This window comes from Scylla paramamosain, chromosome 11 (assembly GCF_035594125.1).
Source record: "Scylla paramamosain isolate STU-SP2022 chromosome 11, ASM3559412v1, whole genome shotgun sequence".
NCBI lineage: Eukaryota > Metazoa > Arthropoda > Malacostraca > Decapoda > Portunidae > Scylla > Scylla paramamosain.
The window spans coordinates 11,285,558-11,310,000 of NC_087161.1; the positions used below are offsets into that span (position 1 = coordinate 11,285,558).

A 24,443-nucleotide genomic window follows, 5' to 3' on the forward strand; every position below is an offset into this window, starting at 1 on the left:
TTTGACCACTGTTTTGACCCTTTTATGGGACTGGCATTTCAGTGGGCATATTTTTTTATTGGATTTTTGTTGCCCTTGGCTAGTGTCCTTCCTACATAAAAAAAAAAAAAAAGTTCATTCCATTTGTTCACACTTCTATGAGGAAAACTACACTTCTTGATGTCTCTTCTACAGTTACCTTTCTTCAGCTTCTTACTGTGTCCCCTTGTACTCTGTGTGTTTAAATTTATAAAACATTTTTTGTCCACATTTTCCATACCATTTATCATTCTATAGATGTTTATCAATCTCCTCTCTCTCCTATTTTCAAGGGTAGGAATTTCCAAAATTTTTAATCTCTCTTCATAGGTTGACTTGCTCAACTCTGGAACCATCTTAGTGACTGCTCTTTGTACTCTTTCTTATTTTACAATATTCCTCTTTGTATGAGGAGACCAAACCACTGCATATTCCAATCTTGGTCTTATCATGAAAATCAACAACTTTTTTATCATTCCTTCACTCAAATATGAGAATGCCATTTTTACTCTTTTTTAACAAATTCATCGTCTCTCCAGTAACTTTATCAATGCGTCTGTCCGGAGTCAAATTTTCAGGAACTGTTACTCCTAAATCCACTTCCTCTTTTGACTTCTTTCACTTCACATCATCCATCTCATAATGATACTGTATTCTTTTCTTACTCTTACCAAACTCCATTACTTTACATTCACTCAAATTGAATTCCATTTTCCAAGATTTACTTCATCTATTTATCTTATTTAAATCATCTTGCAGTACCATACAGTCATTTACATTTTCTACCCTTCTCATCAGCTTAGCATCATCTGCAAATAAGTTCATATAACTATCTATTTCTTCATTTATGTCGTTCACATATATTACAAACATTATCGGCCCAAAGGGGTCAGTGGTGTCCCACTGACCCCTGTGGGACACCACTAGATACTTTCAGCCAAGATTAATTTTGGTCTTGTATTACAGTTCTCATCTCTCTATCATCCAGATAATCCTCCATCTACTCCAGCAGTTTTCTTCCAATATTTCCACAATTTTTTTATCTTCCATAGCAATCTTTGGTGTGATACTTTGTCAAATGCTTTCTTCAAGTCTAAGTAGACACCATCCACCCATTTGTCTCTCTCATGCACAATATCAACTACCCTTGAATAAAAGGATAATAAGTTCATGGAGTATGATCTTCCCCTCCTAAATTCAAATTGACAATTTACCAAATGTTCCATCCATCTTTCCTTTATTGTTCTTTCACATAGTTTTCCTACAACACTAGTCAAGGACACTGGTCTATAATTTAGTGGGTTTTCCTGATTTCCTCCTTTCAATATTGGTGTAATATCTGCTCTCTTCCAGTCTTTTGGTACTCTTCCCTGTGATAGTGATGTCACCACTAGACTGAATTTTATCAGCCAGTTGTTCTCTACATTCCTTCAATATCCAGTTTAAAACTCCATCTGGACCAGTTGCTTTATTTACATCAAGTTCTTCCATCATCTTAAGTATTTCCTCATAACTGACTGAGACTGTACTTAGTATATTCCTCACCAACTTATCCCTTCCAGCATCAAACTCTCCTTCCACAGTAAATACCAATCTGAAACTATTGTTCATAACCTCCACCATGTCCTGTGCATCCTCATAGATTTTTCCTTCACCTTTCAATCTTGATACACCATCCTTCTTGTTCATCTTTCCATTAATATGTCTAAAGAATAGTTTGGGTTCATTTATACACTTATGCATTATATCTCTTTCATAGTTTCTTCTCTCCATTCTTATTATCACAATGTACTTGTTTCTAACATCAATATATTCCTCCCATCTGCTCTCAGTTTTCCTCTTCTTTCATCTATTCCAAGCATTTGACTTAAAATTTCTAGCCTCTTTGCATTTTGTATTGAACCATTCTTTACCCTTTCTACATCTTGCTCCTCCTCTAAGTACAAATTTCTCCACAGCAGAATTGTATATCCTTGTAAATTCATCTAATTTTTACCGAACATTTTTTGCATCTTCAGTCTTTCCAGTCCATGGCAATAAAGTACTTTTTCAATTTTTCAAAGTCAGCTTTACTATATTTAAATCTTTTTTGCCTTATAATTTTCATCAATGATTACATTTTCATTTTTCAAATTAAATTCCATCAACACGTGATCACTTTTACCTAAGAAGGCTATCATAGTGTATAGTTTCAATAATTTCCATGTCCTAAAACACTAAACCAAGTCTTGATGGTTTATCTCTTCCAATAAATCTGGTATCACAATCAACCCATTGAGTCATAAAGTTTTCAACTGCCCAGTTTAATAGTCTATTACTCTATTTCTCACTTGCAGTAGTTGTCAGTGTCTCCCAATTTATCTCCTTACAATTAAAATCACCAACAATAACTATATCACTACTTTCCATTACTGTCTTTTCAAGATCTTTTAACACATCTACCAACATCTCTTTGTGCTCTTCTTTTTGCCAAACATTGGTCATAGGTGGCATATACACTCCTACATAATTCATTATCCTTCTATTTCTATTTCTATCCTGTGCCTACATAACATATCTTGTTCCACTGTGAGCGATTTGTGTTTTTCTTTCCTTCTATATGCAGAACACTACGAAACATGTCCTGTCAGTTCCGCTGCTGCCGTGTAGAGACAGGATAACTATACTCACGTACTGTTTCTCCCCTCCCTATCTACCACATAGGTATTCCTGTGCCTACATAACATATCTTGTTCCACTGTGAGCGATTTGTGTTTTCTTTCCTTCTATATGCAGAGCACTAGGAAACACGTCCTGTCACTTCCGCCGCTGCCGTGTGTGTGTGTGTGTGTGTGTGTGTGTTTACCTAGTTGTATAGTACAGGGTCCGAGCCAAAGCTCAATTAGTCCTGTCTCCATACCCGAATTTGTCCAACTCTCTTTAAACATGTGCACACTCTTTGCCGCAACCACCTCTTCTTTTAAGTCATTCCATATTTCAACCGTTCGATGCGGAAAGCTGTATTTCTTAATATCTCCCAAACAATGACTCTTCTTTAATTTCTTCATATGTCCCCTTGTACGTCTATCTCCTTCCTCCACTTTTACAACTAGGTCATCTCTGTCCATCTTCTCCATGCCATTTACTAATTTGAACATTGTTATCAGGTCTCCTCTTTCCCTTCTTTCTTGCAGTGTTGATAATCCAATTTCTTCCAGTGTGTGTGTGTGTGTGTGTGTGTGTGTGTGTGTGTGTGTGTGTGTGTGTGTGTGTGTGTGTGTGTGTGTGTGTGTGTGTGTGTGTGTGTGTGTGTGTGTGTGTGTGTGTGTGTGTGTGTGTTGTATGTTGTTTGTGTGTATCTACCTAGTTGTGAGACACAGGAAGAGACATACTTAGACTTGCACTGTCCCATCTCTATATTTCTTAGCATCTAACTTTCCCTTAAATTCATGAACTGTTTTTGCAAACACAAAAACTTAATTGAGTTCATTCCAAGCTGTAATACATCTATGTGGAAAGCTGTATTTCTTGAGGTCTCTTCTGTATGTGCTCTTTTTCAGTTTCTTGTTATGTCCTCTTCTATCACTTGCATCCCTGATCAATAAGTCTTCTCTATCAATCTTCTTCATTTCCTCTTGCATTCTGAATATAGCTGTTAGATCTCCTCTCTGTCTTCTTTCTTCCAGTGTTGTTAGCCCTAATTTTTTGTCTTTCTTCATATGGGAGATTGCTCAGTCTTGCTAGTATTTTTGTTGCAGCTCTATATTCTTTCCAGCTTTCTGATTTCTTTCTTTAGTCTTGGTGACCACACCATGTATATTCCAGTCTTGGTTGTATCATCCATGTTATCAGTTTCTTGATCATATCTTCATCCAGGTACTTAAATGCTGTCTTTATATTTCTGAGCAGGTTATGTGATTCTCAGACAATAACTTATCGATTATAATTACTCCCAAGTCTTTCTCTTCTGTTGTTTTACTAATTCTTTCATTGGCTAAAGAATAATTCCTTTAATTCTTCTACTACTCCTTCCGAATTCCAAGCTGCACTCAGCATTAAATTCCATTTGCCATTTGCAAGCTCATTCATTTATCTTATCAAGCTCTAGTTGCAGGGCAGCACAGTCTTCTTGGTTTGTCACTTTTCTCATTATCTTGGCATCATCTGCAAACATGCTTATGTAGCCCATTACGCCTTCTACTGTATCTTTTACATACACTGTAAACATAATCAGTGCCAATAAACATCCTTGTGGGACCCCACTTATCACCTCTTTTCAGCTTGATTTGATATTTTAAATTACTGTCCTTATTTCTCTATTGAGTAAAAAAATCTTCCATCCATTTTAGTACCGATCCTCCAATTCCTGCTTCGTGTTTCAATTTCCATATTTGACGTTTCTGTGACACCTTATTAAATGCCTTTTTCAAGTCTAGGTATATAGAGTCTACCCATCCTTCTCTTTTATCAACTGTATAAATTACTCTGGAATAGAAGCTTATTAAATCTGTGGTACATGATAGGCCTCCTCTAAATCCAAATTGTCTTTCTATTAAGATGTTGTTAGTCTCCAGGTGTTCTGTCCATTTCTTTTTCATTATCCTCTCACATATCTGCTATTACACTTGTTAGCGAAATGGGTCTGTATTTCAAAGGGTCTTCCCTATTTTCATTTTTGTATACTGAAACTATGTCTCCCCCTTTCTGGTCCTTTGGCACTTCTCCTTGGTTCAGTGAGGAGTTAATTAGGTTGCACATCTCAGACAATTGGGGACTGCACTCCCACAATACCCAATTTGATACACAGTTTGATCCTGCTGCCTTCCTCCTATCATGTATGTCCATCATCTTCTTGACTTCTTGTTTTGTTGTTCTTATCCTTGTTAGTTTGTCTAGCCTTTCTGTTGCTCTAGTTATTTCATAGAAGACACTTTCTCTAACAAAAACTGACTGAAAACTATTATTCATCACCTCTACTAGTTCATTTGTATTTTCTGTCATTTCACCACTGACTATGGGTTTCTTAATTTCATCTTTTTTTTTTTTTATTTTGCCATTGATATATCTGCAGAATAATTTCAGTTCAACCTTGTATTTGTCAATAATATTCTTTCCATAATTCTTTTATTCATTACTTCTTGTCTTAACATATTGGTTTCTTTTCCTTTTGTAACTAGTCACGTTTTTTCTCCACTTGTTCCATGCTTTTTCTTTTTTGTGGTCTGACTTTAATAAATTACTAACTAAACCACTCTTCCCTTTTTTGTTGATCAGTTTTCTTTTTTGGTATCCATTAATCCACTCCTTTTTTTGTATGTTTCTAAGAAGATGGCCCATTTCTTGTCAGTGTCATTTGTATTGAGGAATAGGTCCCATCGTGTATCTTCAAAATACTTCCTTAGTTGCTGGAAATTTGCCTTACTATAGTTATACCAGTCTTTTTTGTGGTCCTCATTTTTCATTTCCATATCTCCTTCATTTAACCAGAAGTATTAGAGTGTGGTCACTCTTACCAATTGTGTTCTTGTACATCATATTCTCTATTATGTCCACTTTCTTCATAAAAATCAGATCAAGTCATGCTGGTTTGTTGCTCCTGCAAAATCTTGTTTACCTCAACCCACTGTGTGATGTTTTCCATGGCTAACTCCAAAACTTTGTTTCTCCATGACACTGCCATTTGCTGTTGTCCAGTTTTCCCATGACACTTCCTTACAATTAAAGCCTTCCCATTATGAATATGGCATCATTTTCTTTGAGAAAAGACTCTAAGTGATTTCTTGTGTTATTTAATTTTTTCTTGTAGCCTTTGTTTTTGGTGGGATATAAACTATTATTAAATTCATATAACCAACTGCTTTCCATCTCAGCCCCAGTTTCAGCTCTTCAGCTTCCCCTTCTAAAGTGGTCACGTCTATCACAATCATTTATTTTTTGCTTATTTTCATGTTTTCTCATCCATATGTTATATTTGCCTTCCCCTATGTTCCATGTTGCTAAATTTCTAGTTAATTTTGTTTCTGTGATTTCCATGATATCTAGTTGTTGTTCTCTTACGTAGTCCTCTATTTCTAGTGCTGATGACCTTTTTAACCGATTCATGTTTGTATATGCCACTTTTAGTCTGTCATTTAATCCTGGTCTTCTTTTATGTAGCACTTCCTTAACTTCATGTCCTTTTCCCTTCAATAAAATCTCTTTTTTTTCTTTTAGGTCCTCATTTATTTTTTTTCCTTCACTTGTTTCCTTAAGTCCTTGATTATATTCCTTTCTTTAAAATTTCTCTTTCCTTACATAAATGCTATCAAATCACCTCTTTCCCTCCTTTTTTCTAGTGTAGTCAGGTCCAATCTCTTCAACCTTTCCTCATAACTATATTCTCTTAAGCTTACAAGGATTTTAGTTGCAGCTCTCTGGATTCTTTCTAACTTTCTTGTATCCTTTTTCAAACTTGGCGACCACACTAATGCTGTGTACTCCAATCTCGGACGTATCATCGTTGTTATCAGTTTTTTTTATCATATCTTCATCAATACAGAAGAATGCTATCTTGATGTTTCTCAGCAGAATATATGTTTCTCCTATAATCTTGTTCATGTGCTTCCCAAATGATAAATTATCAGTAATAATTACTCCTAGATCTTTTTCTTCTGGTCTTATAGAGATTTCCTCATTCCCTAAGTAATAGTTGCCAACTGGTCTTTTCACACTTTTTCCAAACCTCATCACACTACATTTTTTTTAGCATTAAACTCCATATTCCACCTCAATGACCATTCATTAGTTTTAATTAAGTCCTGATTTAAAGCATTGCAATACTCTTCATTTGTTACTTTTCTCATAATCTTAGCATCATCAGCGAAAAGGTTCATGTAACTTTCTACACCTTCTATCGTATCATTTACATAAATTGCGAACATAATAGGTGTAAGTACCGAACCTTGTGGGACTCCACTTATTACCGTTCTCCAGTTCAACCTGCTGCCTTTAATTACTGCCCTCATTTCTCTGTGTGTCAAAAAGTCAGTCATCCACTTTAACAGTGATCCACCAAGTCCTCCAATCTTTTCCAATTTCCATATTAGTCTTCTGTGTGGAACTTTATCGAATGCTTATCTCAGATCTAAGTATATGCAGTTGGTCCATCCATCTCTCTCTTGCACTACATCTATTACTCTTGAGTAGAAACATATCAAATTCGTAACACAAGATCTTCCTTTTCTGAAACCAAACTGTTTCTCTGTTATCACCTTGTTGTCTTCTAGGTATTTCAACCATCTGTTCTTGATAATCTTTTCACAAATCTTTGCCACCACACTTGTGAGCGATACAGGTCTATAATTTAATGGATCTTCTTTACTTCAGGTCTTGTGGATTGGGGTAATATCCACCTGTTTCCAGTCTATGGGTACTCTGCCTTTTACCAGGGTAGTGCTAATTATATTGTGCAATGCTGAGACTAATTGTGAGCTACACTCTTTTAAAATCCAACTCGATACACCATCAGGACCCATTGCTTTCCTTACATCCAGGTCTTCCAACATATTCTTTACTTCATTTACTGATGTTTTAATCTCCTTTAAGTCAGTCCCTTTTTCTAAAGTTGTCCTCTCACCTCTGAAATAATTTTTCTTAGTAAACACAGAGTGGAAGTATTTGTTAAACAATTCAGCTACCTCTTCTAGGTCATCCATGGTCTCTTCTCCAGCTTTTACCGTATTTATTTAATCTTTACTCTTTAATTTTCCATTGATGAATTTATAAAATAATTTTGGTTGGTCTTTACATTTCTCCACAATGTTCCTTTCAAAATTTTTCTGCTCATCTCTGTGAGTTTTGACATATTTGTTCCTCTTCCTTATATAATTGTTCCACAGGTCCAGTCTCTTGTTCTTCTTCCACTTGTTCCATGCTTTTTCTCTCTCCAATCTAGCTGTTCCACATCTCCTGTTGTACCAATCCTTTTTGAAAAGGTTCTCTGTTGATCTTTTGGGTACCCATTTCTCTACTCCCTTATTATAAATGTCCAGGAAAGCTGTCCACTTTTCCTCTATGTCTTCCTTTTGCATAACTATGTTCCAATTCACTTCACTGAAATACTTCCTAAGTTGTCCAAAGTTAGTCTTGCTGTAGTTTAGCCATTCTCTTCTGTGGTCCTCGTTCCTTATACTGAGGTTATGATCCATAACTGTGAACTGAATCAGCACATGATCACTTTTTCCTATTGGGTTTATGCATTTAAGGTCTACTATTTCTTGTTCCTTGGTGAAAATTAGATTGAGCCTTGAAGGTGCTTCATTTCCCCTAAATTTTGTGTCATTCGTAACCCACTGTGTCAGGAAATTTTCAATAGCCAGGTCTAGTAGCTTGTTCCCCCATGATGACTCACTGCCTTCTGTGGTCCAGTTTTCCCAAGATCTCTTTACAGTTAAAGTCCACCATCAGGAGTATATCATCATTTTCCTCAAGCAGCTCTGCCAAACATGTCCTTGTGTCCTCAAGCATTTTCTTATATTCATCCTCTCTCCAAGAGTTGGAATAGGGGGAACATAAGTCACCACAACGTTACGGTATCTTCCAATATTCTGTCTTGAGCTTATTTTCAATACTTCTGCCTCCTCCACCCCATATGTGACAGATTCCACTAATAAATCCTTCCTAACTAGAAGCATCACACCTCCTCCCTGTTTATTCTTTCTATTTCTCATCCAGAGTTTGCATTTTCCTTCACCAATATTTAATATATCCCCTTCACTTGCCAATTTAGTTTCAACGATTCCCATGATGTCCGGTTTCTCCTCTTTTAAATAGTTTTCTAGTTCCAACACTTTTAGTCTTCCCCTTCCGCATTTACTTCCCTCCTGTACCACTTTCTCAACCTCATGCCCATAACCCTCCAAAAGAACTGTTTTTATCTCCACCTCTGATAGTTTTCCGTTTTTATCATTTGCTTCTTTTCTTAGTTCATTTATAGTATCTCTCTCTTCTCTGGTTCTTTCTTTTTTTATCCACACTTGTTTGTATTCTTCCACCATGGCCAGTTTCCAGGATTTACTCAGTGTTTCTTCAGCTGTGACCTAAACCTTATTTTCATAGGATACTGTCCACCCTCAACATATCTACCCAATCTTTTAATTTCTTCGATCTCTCCAGTTAGCTCTTTTTCTTCTTGTAATGTCCCCACTAATTTTTCCACACATATCTTTTCCTTCTTTTCTCTTTCAGTCCACTGAGGTGTACACTCTTCCTTCAGGCCAAATACCACAACAGTTTTTTTCTTATCCACAGTGTCTCTCACCAAGTTTTCTTTGTTTTATAACTTGAACAACTTTTCTGTTAGCTTTGTGTCGTTTCCCATTATTTGTTCCTCCACAATTTTCCTAAAATTGATCTTATCTTCCTCTTGTTCTTTCTTCCAATTTTCATGTTTTACGTTTAACTCTTCCACTTTGCCTTCATATTCCATTGCTTTCTTTTTATATACTATTAGTTTTTTATGTAGATCGTCGTATACACCTTTCCACACCCCCTTCTCGGTGATCAAAGTTTCAACCATCTTCTCCATCTTGTCGAATCTATCCTTCATTTCAGTTTCCAGTGTGATAATTCTCTTTCTCATCATTGCTTCCCCGACCCTTTGGTCCTCTTCCCCAAATCCCGAGAAGTCTCTCTGTCTCACCTTCGGGACGGTCCCTGTTGGTGTAAACAACATAGTGGGGACTGAAGTAGCCCCTATTCACTGCTCATTATAACAATTTAACTGTTTTCTACAAAACACTTTTGGAGACAGGAGAGCAACAAGTAGAACCAGTGTGAACTCTCGCCTCTATATTTCCACTAGAGGCAGCTCTCAGCGACTTAGATGGCTGGATTTTTAGGAGCGCCTGTTTGCGTTAACTTCTCTGTCCGCCATGACAGTGTGTGTGTGTATTTACCTAGTTGTGCTTTATGGGAAAAGAGCTATGCTCATGGTGTCCCATCTCCATATCTTTTAATATCCAACTCAGCCTTGAATCCATGTATACTTTCTGCACTTACTATCTCCTCATCCAGACTGTTCCATACATCAATACTTCTATATGGGAAACTATACTTTTTGACGTCTCTTCTACAAGCACTCCTCTTCAGCCTCTTCCCATGTCCTCTAGTGTCCCGTGTATCCCAGACCATTAAGTCGCTCCAGCCCACCTCCTCTACTCCCTCAAATGCTTTATATATCGCAATCAAGTCTCCCCTTTCTCTCCTCTTTTCCAACATTGGTAGATGTATCCTTTCCAGTCTCTCTTCATATGACAAGTCCCTGATACTTGGTACCATCTTCATAGCTGCTCTCTGAACTCTCTCCAACTTCCTTATATCCTTTTTCTTGTATGGTGACCACACTACTGCTGCATATTCTAGTCTAGGTCTTATCAGCGACACGATCATCTTCCTGACTATCTCTTCATCCATATATGCAAAGGCCTGCCTTATTCTTCTCAACAAGTTATAGGTTTCTCCTGTAATTTTGCTAATGTGTCTCTCGGGGGTCAGGTTCCCATTCACTGTAACACCGAGATCCTTTTCCTCTTCTGCTCCGCTCAACCTTACACCATTCAACACATGATTTCCTTTTACTCTTCTTGTACTTTTTCCAAATTCTATTACCTTACACTTCTTTAAATTAAATTCCATTTCCCATCTATAACTCCACTCTGATATCTTGTTCAGGTCTTCTTGTAACGTTCCACAGTCCTCTTCACTCTTGACTTTCTTCAGCAACTTTGCATCATCCGCAAAAAGGCTCATGTAGCTGTTCACACTCTCCGTCATATCATTTATATAGACTGCAAACATGATTGGTGCAAGTACTGAGCCTTGGGATACTCCACTTATGACTTCCCTCCATGATGATTTTTTATCTTTTACCACCGTTCTCATTTCTCTGTTTGTCAAGAAATTTTCCATCCATCTCAGCAGGCCCCCCCTTAGCCCACCATTATGCTTCAACTTTCACAACAATTTCCTATGTGGCACTTTATCGAAGGCCTTCTTCAGGTCTAAATAAACACAATCTGCCCATCCATTTCTTTCTTGCATTATATCCACCACTCTAGAATAAAAACTCATTAAGTTTGTAACACATGATCTCCCTCTTCTAAATCCAAATTGTTGCTTTATCACTTCATTTCCTACTAGGTACTGCATCCATTTATCCTTCACCAATCTTTCACACATTTTGCACACCCCCACTTCTTAGACACAGGTCTATAGTTTAAGGGCTCCTCTTTACTACCACCTTTGTAGATTGGCACTATGTTGGCTCTCTTCCATTCAATTGGGACTCTGCTTTCAATAATATTATGTATTACCCATGTCAACTGCTGACTGCACTCTTTTAGTATCCATCCTGACACTCCATCAGGTCCAGGGGCCTTCCTAACATCTAGTCCCTCCATCTGTTTCTGGACATCCTCTTCAGTCACTTTGATTTTTCCCAGACCCATTTCTTCACTCATCTCACTCTGCCACACAAATGTTTTCTCTTTTGTGAATACTAATTGAAAACTCCTGTTCATTATCTCTGCCAATTCAGCCAGATCCTCACACATTTGACCATTCACCTTCAATCTGCTTATTCCTTCTCTATTTTTCATTTTGCTGTTCACATATCTGAAGAATAGTTTTGGTTCCTCTTTGCATTTGTCCATAACATCTTTCTCATAATTTTTCCTTTCTTCTCTAATAACCCTTACATATTCCTTTCTTGTAGTTGTGTAGTTTTGCCATAGCTCCTGCGTATTTTTCCTCCGCCATCTTGCCATCTATTCCATGCCGTTTTCTTCTCCTTCCTGACTACTTCACATCTTCTATTATACCAGTCATTGTTATATCTTTTCTTTGTCTCTATTTTCGGTACATATCTTTTCACTCCCTCTTCATAAATGTTGATGAAAGCTTCCCACTTCTTTTGCACATTACTTGCTGTGATAAGTGTACTCCAGTCCACTTCACCAAAGTATCTCCTCATTTGTTCAAAATTTGACTTACCATAATTAAATCTTTCACTTTTATAATCTTCACATCTACTTTCCTCTCTTTTTTCTTTATTACAAAACCTTATCATGACATGGTCACTTTTTCCTAGTGGACAATTATAGTTCATGTCTTCTATAATATCTGCTTCTTTTGATAATACCAAATCAAGTCTTGATGGCTACTCTCCTCCTCTGTATCTAGTGTTTTCCTCAACCCACTGTATCATAATATTGTTCATTGCCAGTTTCAGAACCTTATCTCCCCATGAGTTTTCTCCTCTTCCTGTGTTCCACTCCTCCCAATTTATCTCTTTACAATTAAAATCTCCCATTATAACAATTTTGTTGTTTTCTTTAATTTTCTTTACAAGCCATTCTTTTGTCTCACTCAGCAACTGTTCATGCTCTTGTCTATTCCAGGTCTTTGTTTTTGGTGGGACATACACCACTGTGACATATCGTAATCCTCTTCTTCCATTTATTAGTTGTAAGTTTAGGCCTTCCACCAAGCCTTCTGCCTTTTCCACACTCTCCACCCTGATACCCTTTTTAACAAGCATCATCACTCCACCTCCTCCTTTTCCACATCTGTTTCTTATCCACATATTGTACTTTCCCACTCCTAAATTTGGTGTTTCTGAATCTCTTAGTTTAGTTTTTACCATTGCCATGATGTCTGGTTCATTTGCTTTTATAAATTCATTCATTTCATCCATCACTGAAACTAAACCATCCACATTAGTGTATGCCACTGTCCATGTCCCTTCCTCTCTTACAGCTGTGCCTCTGCACCCTTTTCACTCTTCCTCAACCTTAGATCCATTACTCTCCAGAAAAAAGTTCCTTTTCCTCTTGTGTTGTCTGTTCATTCCTTTCTTTTGCTTCACTTCTCAATTCATTAAGTTTCTTCCTTTCCTCCTCATTCATTTCTCTTCTAATCCAGACTTCTTTAAACTCGTTACTTTTGGCTAGCTTCCATGCATTTACCAATGTTTCTTCAGCTGCTGTTTGGGGTTTTAGTTTAATTTTCAATGGTCTACTTTTTCCTTGATCGTATTTACCAATCCTGTACACCTCCTCTATTTCATCTTCCAGCTTTGTATCCCCTTCGTTTATCACACTCAGTACTAATTGAGCTGTTTTTCTTTGTTCTGCTTCTCTTTTATACCAATTTTTTATCTCACTTTCTTCCAGGCCAAAGATCATTATGCTCTTCATTTTATCTACAGTGTCTCTTACCAGGTTTTCCTTTTCCTTTATTACCTTTATAACCTCTTTAGTCAAGCCTTCTTTACTCCTCTGGTCCTTCACTACTTCTGTATAACTCACTTTTTCTCCAACTCCTCGCATTCATTTACGGATCTTTCTGCCATTTCCTTAACTTGTTCTTGGCTTTCCTTAATTTGCTTATCCCTGTTTTTGTCTTGGACTTCAATCTTTTTCATCCTATCCTCCAGCATATTCATTTGTATTTCTCTAGCCTTCATAATTTTATTCATCATTCCCATTTTCATTTCCAGCATTCTAATTTGGTTTTCCTTATCATGTATCTCTTTCTGCTGCAGTTTCTCTTCATTTTCTAATTCCCTTCTTAGTGTAATGTTTTCTTGTTCCAACCTCCCATTTCTTTCTTCTAGGTCTCTTACCTTCTCCCATATCTCTTCAACCTTCACCTCCAGCATGGTTAATTTCCTTGCATTCGGTTTCTCCTGCAACTGACCATCATCCTCTGCAAAATCACTAAAATCCAAGACTTTTCTTCCTGTGGGTGTCCTACTGGCTGGCATGATCAGCTGTCCGACATTTTAAATTATTTCCTTTCCTTTCAAATTTCTTATGAAATTTAACTTGGGACAGCAATGAGTCATAAAACTTTCAACCATCACAAGAACTAGGTAGTATCCTTGTTGTCCAGGAGCTCCCATTGTATGTCCATTCGCTAAGATGGTCCAAGAGTGTGTGTGTGTATTTACCTAGTTGTATTTATTTACCTATGCTCGTGGTGTCCTATCTCCATATCTTTTAATATCCAACTTAACCTTGAATCCAAGTATACTTTCTGCATTTACTATCTCCTCATCCAGACTGTTCCATACATCAGTACTTCTATATGGGAAACTATACTTTTTGATGTCTCTTCTACAAGCACTCCTCTTCACCCTCTTTCCATGTCCTCTAGTGTTCCATGTATCCCAGACCATTAAGTCACTCTGGTCCACCTCCTCTACTCCTTCATATGCTTTATATATCGCAATCAAGTCTCCCCATTCTCTCCTCTTTTCCAATGTTGGTAGATGTATCCTTGCCAGTCTCTCTTCATATGACAAGTCCCTGATACTTGGTACCATCTTCGTAGCTGCTCTCTGAACTCTCTCCAACTTCCTTATATTCTTTTTCTTGTATGGAGACCATACTACTGCTGCATATTCTAGTCTAGGTCTTATGAGCGACACGATCATCTTCCTGACCATCTCTTCATCCATATATGCAAAGGTCTGCCTTGTGTGTGTGTGTGTGTGTGTGTGTGTGTGTGTGTGTGTGTGTGTGTGTGTGTGTGTGTGTGTGTGTGTGTGTGTGTGTGTGTGTGTGTGTGTATTTACCTAGTTTACCTAGTTGTATAGTACAGGGTCCGAGCCAAAGCTCAATTAGTCCTGTCTCCATACCCGAATTTGTCCAATTTCTCTTTAAACATGTGCACACTCTTTGCCGCAACCACCTCTTCTTTTAAGTTATTCCATATTTCAACGTGTGTGTGTGTGTGTGTGTGTGTGTGTGTGTGTGTGTGTGTGTGTGTGTGTGTATTTACCTAGTTGTGGTTTACAGGAGGGGAGTAATCTCATAGTATCCTGTCTCTATACCTATCAGTTTGGTCTTAAAAGCAGGGACAGTTATGGCACTGACAATGTTTTCACTGAAGATGTGTGTGTGTGTGTGTGTGTGTGTGTGTGTATTTACCTACCTAGTTGTATTTACCTAGTTATAATTTATAGGGCCCGAGCTACGCTTGTGTTGTCCCATCTCCATATCTACACTTGTCCAGTTTTTCCTTAAAGTTGTGTACATTCGTTGCCAATACTACATCCTCACTTAGCTTGCTCCAAACTTCTATATTTCTCTGTGGGAAACTATATTTCTTTATGTTACTTAAGCATCTTCCTTTTTTTAGTTTTTTGCTGTGGCCTCGTGTGAATCTGGTATATCCTTCATCTCTTAGCAATAGTTTCTCATAATAAATTTCTTCCACTCCACTCCACAACTTACATATCAGTATTAAATCTCTCCTTTCTCTTCTTTGTTTTAATGATGGCAGATTCATTTCCTTTAACCTGTCTTCATATGTTAATTCTTCCAGTTCTGGAACCATCTATGTTGCCATCCTCTCTATCCTTTCTATTTTTTTCACATGTTTCTTCTTGCAGGGAGACCACACTGATTCAGCATATTCCAGCTTTGGTCTAATCATAGTGGTAATTATTTTTCTCATCATATCTTTATCCATGTAGTGGAATGCTGTTCCAATACTTCTCACCATTCCATATGTATCTCTGAATATCTTTTCTACATGCTTCTCCAACTGTTGATTATCCTGTATTGTCACTCCAAGATCTTTATCTTCTTGTACTTTTTATTATTTCTTCATTTCCCATTTTATGTCAATTTTGGTTTCTTTTAACTTTTTCCCATTTCTATTACATGACATTTTTTCACATTAAAATCCATCTCTCATTTCTTATTCCAGTCCAAGATTTTATTCAAATTTTCTTGTAGAATTTCAGTATGTTGTTTCTTATATGTCTGTAATTTTGCATCATCTGCAAACAAACTCATGTAACTCTTTACTCCTTCAAGCATATCTTTTATGCAGATCAAGAAAAGTATAGGTGCCACCATTGTTCCTTGTGGTACTCCAATGTCTATTTTGATTTTACATCTTTTACTACCACTCATTTCTCTTCCCTTTAAGTAGCTTTCAATCCAATTTATTATTTTTCCCTTTAATCCTCCTACATTTTCTAGCTTTCATAGTAGCCAGTTGTGGGGAACTTTGTCAAAAAGTTGTTTTTTTAGATCTAAAAACACACAGTCTACCCATCCAGCCCTCTCCTGTGTTATATTAATCACTTTCCAATAAAGGCTCATCAAATATGTTACACATGATTGCTTTTGTCTAAAGCCATACTGTTTTTCTGACACTATCTCATGTTTTTCTAGAACATTTGTCCACTGCTTTTTTATCATTTTTTTCACAGATCTTACATACTATGCTAGTCATTGATACTGGTCTATAGTTTACTGGTTTTCTTTCTTTCTACCTTTATAAATTGGCAATGTGTCTGCTCTCTTCCATTCTTTAGGCACTCCTCCAGTTGATAATGAGCACTTTCTTATGTCATATACTGGTTCAATTAATTGTTTTCTGCACTCTTTTAAATTGAAACCCGATACTCCATCTGGCCCTGTTGCTTTTGTCTCTTCCAGTTACTACATCATTTTATAAACTTCTTTGATTGCTTTAATTTCAAACATTTATTTTTTTTGTCTTCTCATTTTGTGATTTTTAAATTCTGACTTTCTAGTTTTTCTTTTAGTTAAATTTTACAATTTATGAATCTGTAGAACAGTTTTGGTTTGACTGTGCACTTTTCAACTATATCTTTTCGTATCCTTTCTCTTCCCCTCTCCTCATTTTCACATATTCATTTCTTGCTATCTTTAAGTCTTCTTTATTTTTTGGTTTTGATTTTAAAATTTTTTTTATCCATGCTTCATCTCTTTTTTCTTTGCTTTTGTACATTTTGCATTGAAGCACACCTGTTTTCCTTTTTCTTTTGATTAGTATTCATTCCTGTCTCATATAGTTCCATAAAAATGTCATACTTATCTTTCACATCATTTGCTCTTTTCAGCTTTCCCCAGTCCATTTCTTCATAGAATCTCTTAAGATCATCTATATTCACTTTCCCATAATTTCTCTTATTTGTATGATTTATCCTCTTCACTGACATCATTATCAGTCTCTATTTCTATCATTAAATGCTCACTTTTTTCCATGTGGCACACATATCTTAATGCTTTAGGTAAGTCAATTCCTTTTGTTAATATTAGGTCATCTTGTTGGTTTGTCATCTCCCCCATATCTATTATTTTCAGTCTCCCATTGCATCGTGCTTTCTATAGTCACCTTCAAAAACCTTTCTCCCCATGTAGTCTTATTTCCTCCTAACTCAAATGTTTCCCAATTTATTTCTTTGCCAACAGTACTCTTTTATTAGTTTTGATTCATTTTCTCAAACACTAGATGGTGTCTTCTATTATTTTCTCATAGTCTTCCTTGCTCCAAGAATTTGTTTTGGTTGGTACATAGCTTGTTATTATCATCAGTATTTCTGCACTATTATTCTCCAAGTTAACACTCATTATTTCCACTTTTCTTTCCCCCATATTTCACTACTTTTGTCTTCACCTTATTTCTTGTTATTATCATTACACATGATCCTCCTTTATCAATCCTGTCTCTTCTCCATATATTGTAGTTACTGTTAATGACAATCTGATTTTCTTCTTTTAGCTTTGTTTCCGTTAAACATACCACCTTCAGATTTTTTTCTTTTAAATAGTCTTGTAATTCCAATGTTCTGTGTAACTCTCCATCTTTATTGGTATACATCACATTCAGTCCTTCATTTTGACCATTTTTCTCTATTTAATTTTCAATTCCTTTTCCTTTACGTACCATTTCTTCACTCTGTCTCTCAAAACTCACCAAAAAAAAAAGTCTTTTCTTCTGTTCTTGATTAATTAATTTCTCTTTAACCTCTTCATATATTTCTTTCAGTTTTTTCCATTCTTCTTCATTTCTGTTTTTCTTGTTGTATGTATCTTTGCAATCTTCTACTTCTCTTAGTTTGAATGTTCTTTCTAGTATCTCTTCTGCTGGTGTCTCAGGTCAAGGTTCCAGTCTCAGGTCAGGGTTCCTAGTGAATGGACGTGTTTAATGAGCACTGACCTGATACTAATATAGCTAACTAGTGTAGACATGGCACCTTGTGTTGCTGAGTCATCTGGCTGTGTTAGTTCTCCTGTTCTCGAGGCAATCGTTGCGAAGTTCTCAGAGGTGGAGGCTGAGTTCCATCAAAGAATCTTGGAGGTGCTGGCTGAGTTTTGTGAGAGGATCTCAGACCTGAAGGCTAAGTTCTGTGAGATGATCTCAGCACCTGTAGGAGGTTCGTGCCCCACTGTCACCCTACCTAGTAAGGCAATAGAGGAGCAGTGGTCGGTTGTGTGCAGGGGAGCCAAGAGGCTGAAGGTCCTCAGGGCACCTTGCGTGGAGACGAAGAATCCCTTCAGTGTGTTGGAGGAAGTGAAGGAGGAGGATGTGGATATGGCGGGAGGAGACAAGAAGGGGACAGATGCAGTTACCCTGCCCCAAGATAGAGTGCTTGTGCTTGGTGATAATCAGGTTAGGCACTTAGATAGTGTATTTTGTGCCAGAGATAGGAAGTGTAGGTCGAGGGTGTGTTTGCCAGGGGCTGGGATAGGGAAGGTATGTGATAGGCTAGACACGTGCTTGAAAAAAGATGGGACCAAGCCCTTTGTTTTTCTCAGCACGGGAGAGAATGACCTTGGTAAGGTCAGGAGTGAGGAACTGTTCGGGAGGTTTCAACAGGCTTTGGTTAGGATAAGGGACAAGGGAGGGATCCCTGTGGTGTGTGGTGTCTTGCCAAGGAGGGAGTTGGTGGTGAGTGGCTGTCCAGGGTTATTACAGTGAATTGCAGGCTCGCGAAGCACTGTAAGAGTAATGGATGGATGTTCATCGACAACTGGGACCTCTTCTATGGTAGGGACACCTTGTACGCCCAGGATGGAATGCATTCATCACGCCAGGGTGTTCGGGTTTTGGCTGGAGTGCTTGAGCAGGAGGTAACTACACTCCAGCGCTTTTTTCGTTAGTCAGGAGGGAAGAAGGGGTTGTGAGGTCAAAACGAAGGACAAATTAGTTAAATCTAGAAAGGTAACTAGCTCTGGGAAGGTGAGAAATAGCTTAAGTGTTTAAAAAATTGTAGAAGTATTATGAATAAAATAGACTTGCTTAGAGGAATAGCGTGTGTAAAGAACTTTGATATCATTGCTCTAACAGAAACTTGATTAGATGTGTCAAGAAAAGTATTTAATCCAGAGGTTAAGATAGTTACACACTGTTCTATAGAGACAGGGAAAGCAGGAGAGGAGGAGGCGTCACATTATACGCTAGGGACACATTAGTGTTGTATTAACAGTAGAATTTAAACAGATAACAAAACAGAGTCAATATGGATAGATATTAAGGAAGGATCACGGTCAGTAGTACTGGGAGTAGTGTACAGGCCACTGAACAGTACAAAGGAAATTAACACCTCACTGTGGCAGGAAATAAATAGAGCAGGAAGGTACAGTCAGGTATGTGTGGTAGGAGATTTTAACTTTTGGAATATCGACTGGAGCCTGATGGTGGGTAGCAAGGAAGCAGAGGAATTTCTTAAGGTAATTCAGGATAATTTTTTAAAACAGGTAGTCATAGAACCCACAAGGGGGAACAATATTCTAGATTTAGTTCTTACTAACAGGGAGGAAGCAGTCATGCAGGTAGATGTTGGAAGACAGCTAGGTAACAGTGACCATTGGGAAATTAGGTACAAATTAAAATGGGAAGAAACTTTTAGAAGCAAAAACAGTAGTAAAATACCTGACTTTAGGAGAGCAAATTTTTAGGAATTAAAAAGGTACCTCCAAGGAGATAACCAGCAATGGATACAGGGTAAGGTCAGGTCCGGGACAGAGTCGAGAAAGATAAGGCAGGAAGAGAGAGGTGAGGTGCGGTGTGAGGGTGTAGGACAAGAAAAGGGAAGATGTGTCTGGAAGGGCAGAGGAGAGAGAGACGGGGAGATAGGTGTGAGTATGTTGGAGGGTCAGGTCATACTGAAATGGGAGAGGTGAGATCGAGGCGAGTAGATGAGGGAGTGGAGAGGATGGAAGGGGCTGAGATGAGGGGATTAGATGAAGTAAATGTAGATGAGTTGTATAAATATTTCATAGATAAGTTGCATACAGGTCAGTTAGCAAACATCCAGTATAGAGCAATATCACAGAAAAATGACCCTAAATGAATGACTGCTAGGTTAAAACATTATATAGAAGAGAAGTATATATAAGAGATTAAGGGCAGGTGAAGATGATTTAAAGCCACAATATAATGAATTAGTTGGAACAGTCAGGAGGTTAATGAGGAAAGCTAAGGACAATTATGAATTAAAGGTAGCCAACCAGGTGAAGACGGATGTCAAGGGATTTTGTCAGGTATAGAGGATGAAAAATAAGGATACTATAGGTCCATTAAAGGCAGCAGATGAGGAGCTGGTTAGTTCTAGGGAGATAAGTAAAATTCTGAATTAGTATTTTTTAACTGTCTTCACCTAGGAAAACAAGCAGGATATGCCAAATAGTGAACAGATGTTTAGAGCAGATGAGAATGAGCTGACAGATATTCCCATAACTAAGGAGATAGTAGAACAGGAGACAGATAGGCCAAAAAGTTCAAGACACCAAGACCAGATGAAATATATCCCAGAGTACTTAAGGAATACAAATAGGTTATTAGTGAGCTGTTAGTTTCTGTCTTTAGGAAATCACTTGAGTCAGGTGAGGTACCAGTAATGTGGAGGCAGGCTAATGTGGCACACATCTTCAAGAAAGGAGATAGACCTGTCAGCTTAACTTCAGTTGTGGGTAAAATATTGGAGTCAATAATAACAAGGAACATTAGGGAGCATTTAGACAAACATAACTTAATAAATCAGTTACAGCATGGCTTCACGAAGGGGAAGTCTTGCCTGATGAACTTGTTCAGTTTTTACAGTAAGTGTATGAGGCAGTAGATAATGGTGATAGTTATGACACCTTATATCTGGGTTTTAGTAAAGCATTTGACAAGGTACACCATCAGAGGCTCCTGAGAGAGGTTAGGGAACATGGGATAGATGGGAAGGTGTTAGGCTGGATAAGGTCATGGCTAAGTGACAGGCAACAAAGAGTTGTAATAAACGACTCTAAATCTGAGTGGGGTCATGTAATTAGTGGGGTGCCACAGGGATCAGTACTAGGACCATTGTTGTTTTTAATATATATCAATGACTTGGAAAGTGGAATTAGTAGTAATGTTAGTAAATTTGAGGATGACACAAAGATAGGTACATTAATTAGGTCAGAATTGGATGCCATTGCCTTGCAGGCAGATTTAGATAGGATGAATGAATGGACGGACAGATGGCAAATGCAGTTTAATATCAACAAAGGCAAAGTACTTAGCGAAGGTAGAGGAAACCCAAACAGTAGGTGCACAATAAAGAACGAAACTCTGGTAGATACAGGGTACGAGAAAGATTTAGGAGTTATAGTTAGCTCTGAGCTCCAGCTAGGAAAACAATGCATAGAGGCCAGAAACAGGGCAAATAGGGTATTAGGATTAATTTTTAGGAGTGTTAAAAGTAGAAGGCCCAAAGTAATATTAAAGTTATACTTGGTGCTGGTCAGACCTCATCTAGACTACACTGTGCAGTTCTGGTCCTCACATTACAGGAAAGATATAGGTCTATTAGAATCAGTACAGAGGAGAATGTTTAAAAGGTTACAGGGGATGAGGAGTATTCCTTACGAGATGAGACTGAAGCTGTTAAATTTACATTCTTTAGAGATGTAGGTTAAGAGGGGACCTGATAGAAGTCTTTAAGTGGTATAAGGATTATAACATGGGGGATGTAAGCAAAATTCTTAGGGATCAGCAACCATGATAGAACATGGAATAATGGGTTCAAGCTTGAAAAATTTGGGTTTAAAAGAGATAGGAAGAAATTAGTTCTCAAATAGAGTGGTAAATGAATGGAACGGACTCGGTAATCATGTTGTTAGTGCTAAGGCATTAGGGAGCTTTAAGAGAAAATTAGACAGGTTTATGGATGGGGATGATAGATGGAAATAGGGAGGTATATTTCATACTGCCACGTGTAAGCCTGGTCGCTTCTTGCAGCTTCCCTTATTTCTTATGTTCTTAAGCTGCTTGTGATTTTAGTCTTACTTTCATGGTCTTGTTCTGCCTTCCAGATAAGGCCCCAATCTAACAACCTCTTCCACTTCTTCCTCAAAGTTTGTGTCATCTTCATCATTTAATTTCTCCACCAAATCCTTCACTGTTTTCCACCATTTGTCTTTAATTACTATTTCATAAAGCTTGCTTACAATGCATGTTAGTGACACCAGTCTATAATTTAATGGTTCCATTTTATTTCCCCCCTTTGTATATTGGCACTATGTTAGCTCTTTTCCATTCCCTTGGTACTTTTCCTTTTCTCAACAAGCTGTTAATTATATCCCATATGGGTTCTTCCATTGTCCTCTGCATTCTTTTAATATCCATCCATTTACTTGATCTGGTCCCATAACTTTTCTACCTTCCAGCTCTTCCAACAGTTTTTTGATTTCTTGTCTCTTTACTTGTATCTCCTGTATTCCCTCATTCTGTGATACCACTTTTGGTGCCACAAATTTGGTTTCCTTTGTAAACACAGATTGAAAACTCTCATTCATTAGTTCACTCATCTCCTCAGTAGTTTCATAAATTCTCCCTTCCCTTTTTAACTTGTTTATGCCATCCTTATGTTTAATTTTCCCATTTACCTATCTGTAGAAGAGTTTAGGTTCTTCCTTGCATTTTCTTACTATGTCACTTTCAAAATTTCTTTCTTATTCTCGTCTTATTTTACTATATTCATACCTTGCCATTCTGTATTCTTCTCTAGCATTTCTGTTCATCATTTTCCTCCATGTCCTGTCTTTTTTTTTTTTTTTTTGGTTTGCTTCTGCACATCTGGCATTATACCATTCATGTCTCCCAGTTTTCTCTTTATAACTTGGCACAAACTGTTGCACCCCCTGACTGTGTGGCGAAGTGTAGTGTATCTCATGTGAACGGCACCATCTAGCAGACAAGTGATTTGCCGAAGTAAAATTTATAAAGTTCTGCAAACTTTGTATATCTTTGTATAAAATATATATATATATATATATATATATATATATATATATATATATATATATATATATATATATATATATATATATATATATATATATATATATATATATATATATATATATTTTTTCCTCCTGTGGTACTATTTCTATTATCACATGATTGCTCTTCCCACTGGACTGACAATGTATACTTGATCTACTTTCTGGGGTTTTTGTAAACACTAAGTCCAACTGTGATGGTTCATCTTCTTCTCTGTATCTTGTAGGCTTGTTCACCCATTGTATTCACCATCATGGTTTGCATAAGTTCTTCACTCCATGACTCAACATTTTCTTTCACTTCCATCTCCTCCTAGTTAATTCCTTTAGTGTTGAAGTTGTCTTCTAAGAGCATTTTGATACTTTTCCTTATCATTTCCTCTAAATTATTTTTTGTTTCTAGTTGCATACTTTTAAATTTATTGGTCTCTCATGCATTAGTCTTTGGTGGTATGTATGTCACAATGATTTTCTTTTTTCACTTCCTTTGATCTTAATCACAACCCTCAGTGTTTCTGCCATTCCATCACCATATTCTACTTCCTCAACAACAATATCCTCTTTTACCAATGTGTGTGTGTGCGTGTGTGTGTGTGTGTGTGTGTGTGTGTGTGTAATAATAATAATAATAATAATAATAATAATAATAAACGGTTTATTATTTAGGCAGTTGACAAACTGAAAATGTACATAGGGGATGGGGAAAAACTTAACATTAATCCTAAAGGTAAGTCTAATCTAGGAGGGAAATACTATTGATTGATGGCTCGCACCATGGTGGGAATTGCACTGAGTCTGTACCGGTCCGTGCGTGTGTGTGTGTGTGTGTGTGTGTGTGCCTGTGTGTATGTATAATTCATCAGTTTTGAGATCTTTCTTCTTGTAGTCATGAGTTTCATTCTCAGAGAGAGAGAGAGAGAGAGAGAGAGAGAGAGAGAGAGAGAGAGAGAGAGAGAGAGAGAGAGAGAGAGAGAGAGAGAGAGAGAGAGAGAGAGAGAGAGAGAGAGAGAGAGAGAGAGAGAGAGAGAGAGCAAAAAGACAATGACAGTGAAGACAGGAAGATACAAGGAACTGGAGAATGTGAAAAGAAAAAATAAGAAAAGAAGTTCAAGACAAAAAGAAATGATTACCGTGCTGGAGGGCCTTTTGATCGTGAGTTTCTCAGCTGCTTCACTGGCTGCTCCCTGAACCTGCTCCAGTAGCTCCTCTGCACTCAGATTGTCCTGCACTGCTTCAAACTTGCTGTCATGAAGTAATTATTTAATAGTAAAGTGTTCCTTTCGATATTGAATTTTATCATTCACTGGCTTATATGGTTCATGAATT

The 24,443-nt window shown here is 37.4% G+C and overlaps 1 protein-coding gene across 1 annotated transcript in view; it reads right to left on the reverse strand.

Annotated features, from left to right (window-relative positions):
• Positions 1-24,443, reverse strand: part of LOC135104948 (bromodomain-containing protein 7-like) — a 192,221-nt gene that overhangs the window by 62,333 nt on the left and 105,445 nt on the right. The window contains 1 exon segment of the mRNA XM_064012763.1: positions 24,248-24,359. Within this exon segment, the coding sequence (XP_063868833.1) occupies positions 24,248-24,359 (112 nt within the window).